The sequence below is a fragment of the Triticum dicoccoides genome, chromosome 3B (assembly GCF_002162155.2).
Source record: "Triticum dicoccoides isolate Atlit2015 ecotype Zavitan chromosome 3B, WEW_v2.0, whole genome shotgun sequence".
Taxonomy (NCBI): domain Eukaryota; kingdom Viridiplantae; phylum Streptophyta; class Magnoliopsida; order Poales; family Poaceae; genus Triticum; species Triticum dicoccoides.
The window spans coordinates 499,124,047-499,128,443 of NC_041385.1; the positions used below are offsets into that span (position 1 = coordinate 499,124,047).

At 41.3% G+C, this 4,397-nt stretch overlaps 1 protein-coding gene across 1 annotated transcript in view; it reads left to right on the top strand.

Annotated features, from left to right (window-relative positions):
- LOC119276740 (probable histone chaperone ASF1A) overlaps positions 1 to 2,765 on the top strand; it is a 3,149-nt gene extending 384 nt beyond the window's left edge. The window contains exons 2-3 of the mRNA XM_037557884.1: positions 1,796 to 1,911; positions 2,088 to 2,765. Of these exons, the coding sequence (XP_037413781.1) occupies positions 1,796 to 1,911; positions 2,088 to 2,420 (449 nt within the window). The 3' untranslated portion in view covers positions 2,421 to 2,765. The remainder of the gene's footprint in view (positions 1 to 1,795; positions 1,912 to 2,087) is intronic.
- Positions 2,766 to 4,397: the final 1,632 nt, after the last annotated feature.

Sequence of the window (4,397 nt, forward strand, 5' to 3'; positions counted from 1 at the left end):
CTTGTTTGGCGGGCGCTCGTTTCAATTTTGTCATGATTCATGGTTGTTCTTCCGATTCGATTGCTGGATATGCGAGGCTGCTGAAATAGGGGTTGGAGCCTGCGGTTATTGCGGCTTGTATTCTAGGGTTTTAGAGTAGTGGTGGAGCAGTTACTGTACTCGATTGGATTGAATATGCTCGGAATTGTGGATGGCTGTGATAGATTTACCCTAGTTTGTGATTATTCCATTTTGACGAGTGAAGGGAATTATTAGATCATTTCCTTCTGCTTTGACATTGAAACAGAGCTCTGGTATCTATGCAAGTTTTAGCAGAAAGTAGCAGAGATTGGTCTGATAAGCCGCCTGTTATCATGATGTGTAGGGCCTCAGCTGGTACTAGACCAATTACCTCTGGGAAATGTATCGGCCTCTTACAGTGAATTTATCTAGTGTTAGATTCAGAATCCTTCACTACAACTGATTATATGAACATGGGATGACTGACATACAATTTAAGTGGTCTCGGGAGAAATAAGTGTGTTTTTCATTCACTTTATGTGCAAAGTAAGTGTCTTCACCATGCAACATGTATATTGTGTGTAGATGCTATGCTGCTGGTATTCTACTATGCAAGTGTGATGGACTCTGGTTTGTGAACGTTAATATTCAGTTTAAGAATCAACGATTTTAATTGATGATTGTTAGGCTGTTGGATACAGTGAATTAAATAGGGCCATACTATTAAGATATATTTGACTAGTCTACAGGCTCTTTCAGTTGAGTTTCTAAAATTAAGGCGATGAGATGAGTACAGCTTTCTGGAGCTTTACGTGTTTCATCATGTTCTATTTTGTTTATGATACTTGCCGATGAAAATATGATTCTATAGTGATGCATATTTAACGCAAATCATGTATAGTTACAATCATGAAAAATGCACAGGTTCTTGTATGAAATCGATACTACAGACTTTACAAAATAAGGATAATTTGTGAGTTGCCACTTTCCTGGTCTAGCAAATGTATACTCCCTCCGTCCCAAATTAAGTGACTCAACTTTGTACTAACTTTAGTACAAAGTTAGTACAAAGTTGAGTCACTTATTTTGGGACGGAGGGAGTATTATACTTGGCATGTGCATCTACATCCCAGGAGATTGATTTGGATGTCAACATCTGATTAGTTCCCTGTGTAAAACTCTATGGTTTATAGAATAGTTACGGGAATTCATGTTCATGTTTCAACTCTGCTTACATTAGTGTAGTGATGATGATCATGGGAAGACAACTCTTGATAATAGGATCATGATTGATATATTCTTACCTTGCCACTTCTTTATCGTGGCACTTTTTTTATCTTCTGTTTGGGCACAAGACATAGTTGTGGACCAATTTGCTGAAGCATTTCTTTTTACTAACCAATATTAATTGGGTGTCACATCAAATTGTCATTATGCCTTTGGTGACCATTTTCTTATCATTCTCACATTATTTTCTTGGTGAATTAGCAATTACTGCTATTGTAGAAGGAGCTTGTTGGTGTTTCTGTTTCTTTTTGGTATGTGTTTATGCGCATGTGAGGGCAGTGGACATTTTGTCCTTCTGATAATCTCCTTTAACACACACCTCCCCTTAATGAGAAGATGTGCAAAACTTTCCATGACTCTAAAAAAGAGCCGTTTTGCATATGTATAGTTTTGACCTACTTAAATATTGAGCCTACCATTTGTTATGAGTACCATGAGTACAATGCTGTTCTTTTCCTGGCTGAGTCTGGTGAAGTACTAACAATGAGTTTTTTGGTCGGCCTTCCAGATCTGGAGTGGAAGCTTATATATGTTGGATCAGCTGAAGATGAGAACTATGATCAGCAACTTGAGAGTGTGCTTGTTGGCCCTGTGAATGTTGGGACATACCGTTTTGTTCTGGAGGTAAATAGGTTACTGATCTACGACTCTGTAAGCTGCATCATGAACTCTGATATGAAAATGATGTTTCACAACTGCGCAGAGATCCACCTGTTCATATTACAGTTGGGCAGCTGCTTTCCTCCTACCTCAGATTAAAATTTGCAACACCAGACTGATATGTCTGTTTTTGTTTTCAGGCCGACCCCCCTGATCCCTCAAAGATCCGTGAGGAGGACATAATCGGTGTTACGGTGCTTTTGTTGACCTGTTCATACATGGGGCAGGAATTCATCAGAGTAGGCTACTACGTGAACAATGATTACGACGATGAGCAACTTAGGGAAGAACCCCCAGCGAAGCTGCTGATTGACCGGGTGCAGAGAAATATTTTGACCGACAAGCCCCGAGTCACCAAGTTCCCCATCAATTTCCATCCTGAAACCAGCGGAGGACAGCAGCAAGATCAGCCACAATCAGCTGTACCTGAAAACCATACAAGCGAAGGGAGCAAGGCCAACGCAGATCTTTGACCGGGTCTGGAAACTTGGGAATGCCAAAATTTTGGTCTGCATGCCTTCTAGGTGAGATTGCAATATCAGATGGCTTCCTGGGGTGCTGCTGCTACCTGAACCGTCTGTTCTGGTGCGCCACTAAACTAGACTATAACCAAAAACTCACATTGGTTAGCCATGTGCCTGTAGTGGGTAGGTTCTGACACACTGCGTCCTTTTGCTAGTGATGAACTGTAAGCTGGATGTTCATCCAGTGATCCGGTGCAACCGTGGTTGTCTTGTCTCTTGGATTATGTCTGCAATCGCAAGGGTTCGTTAGATGACTTCGGTTGCACATAATTATGTTTTGGTCCACTCCTGTTAGCTATTTGTCGAAACCGGGCTGCCCCCTTTCCATTGATCACGTATAGGAAAAGGGGAAGGAAGGGCAGCGAGTTCGAGTGATCCCGCTGGTAAGGGCTCACTGTTGAGACGCCTGCTGTAGTGCAAAATGTCATTAGCATTATGCTGGGTACAGAGAAAAGATGGTACATGAAGTAAGGTGAAACAAAACATGCACTAGACATAGGTTCCTGTTTTTTTTGTTTTTTTTTTTGAAAATATACATAGGTTCCTGTTAGCTATAGCTAGAGCACCAAAGTACTAGAAATAAGTTCTGCTTTAAGTAGTCCAGCTGATCTCCACGTCCGCCCATCACGCTATATATTCTTGATTGTTTGCGCAAGCGAGGGGGCTACTTCATCGAAGACGAGCGCATTACGATGCTTCTATAGCTCCCATAAGGTTAGTGTAATGATCGCCCTCAACTCCTTTTGCGGGCACCTAGTTGAGCTTCCCGTGGCACACCACTCCACCAAAGTGTCGTCAACCGTTGGAAAAAAAAAAACGTTGGCATTAGGTCTGGCGTCCCCATGGAGCTCCATAGCCAGAACCAAATCGTCCTCACAAAGACGCAAAGCAAGTAGAATGTTGTAATGGTCTTCTCATGTTGATTGTAGAACCGACATTACAATACAGTAAAACAGAGCTAGCTACAGCCATCCACAGGGATTTGACGTTGTCAACCGTGAGATCTCACGTATGAACGCTTCAGATTGATTGATCGTCCCGCTGCATGCACCATGGTCGTTTTAACCAGTTTCCCCGCGCATCGTCGTTGGCCCAACGTGCCCGGGCCGCTGCTCCAGAGGATGAGCTGGGTGCTCTCTAATCAATTGGGCTAATAGGTAGTTAGCTAGGCCTTAATTCTAGCCTACCGTACGGCTCACCTCCCATACGTTTTTCTCAAAAAAAAAAAAACTCCCATACGTACCTTCCTCTGTAAAAAAAGGTCACCTCCACAGCAATCCCCTCTAGCCGCACGCACTCCGCCTTCACGAGCGGTCGTACAACAGAAGTAATATGCCATCACGTGATTAGGAAAACCAAAAAAAAAAATCTTCAAATTCTCTTCAGAAAATGAAGCAGCAGTAGCATTTGAGAAGATAAACGATTATATGTAAAATACAACTTCATGGCATCCGTACATAAAACACAAGCCAAGTCTTGCACGGTAATATGCAACCGTCTGTGCGAATATTTTTCTTATGTTTTTTTGTACATATATAATGATTTCATCTGCTTGATGGAAAAAACTAATTTACAATGTTCCAAACAACGGACAATATGATGCTACTGTCAAGATGAGTAAGGTGCTTATTCAATATCGTTTCTTCTTTCCCTAAAAAAGATTAAAAAAAATTCGGGTGAAAAAGATTAAATTTATTTTGTTTGGAATATGTAATGTTAAATTAAGCTCTTGACATGTGCCCGATTTCATACACTTGGGTGGCAACCAATGCACATTTTAAGTTCAATATTATGCCCAGTACCGTAGTGGGAAGCAAATCTATATGTGCAATTTCACTTAGAATTATACTTGAGTTTAAATGTAAAATCCAGTATTCTAGGTCATTGGTGTACTTGACGCTACAACTCAAAATTTTCACTCACCGT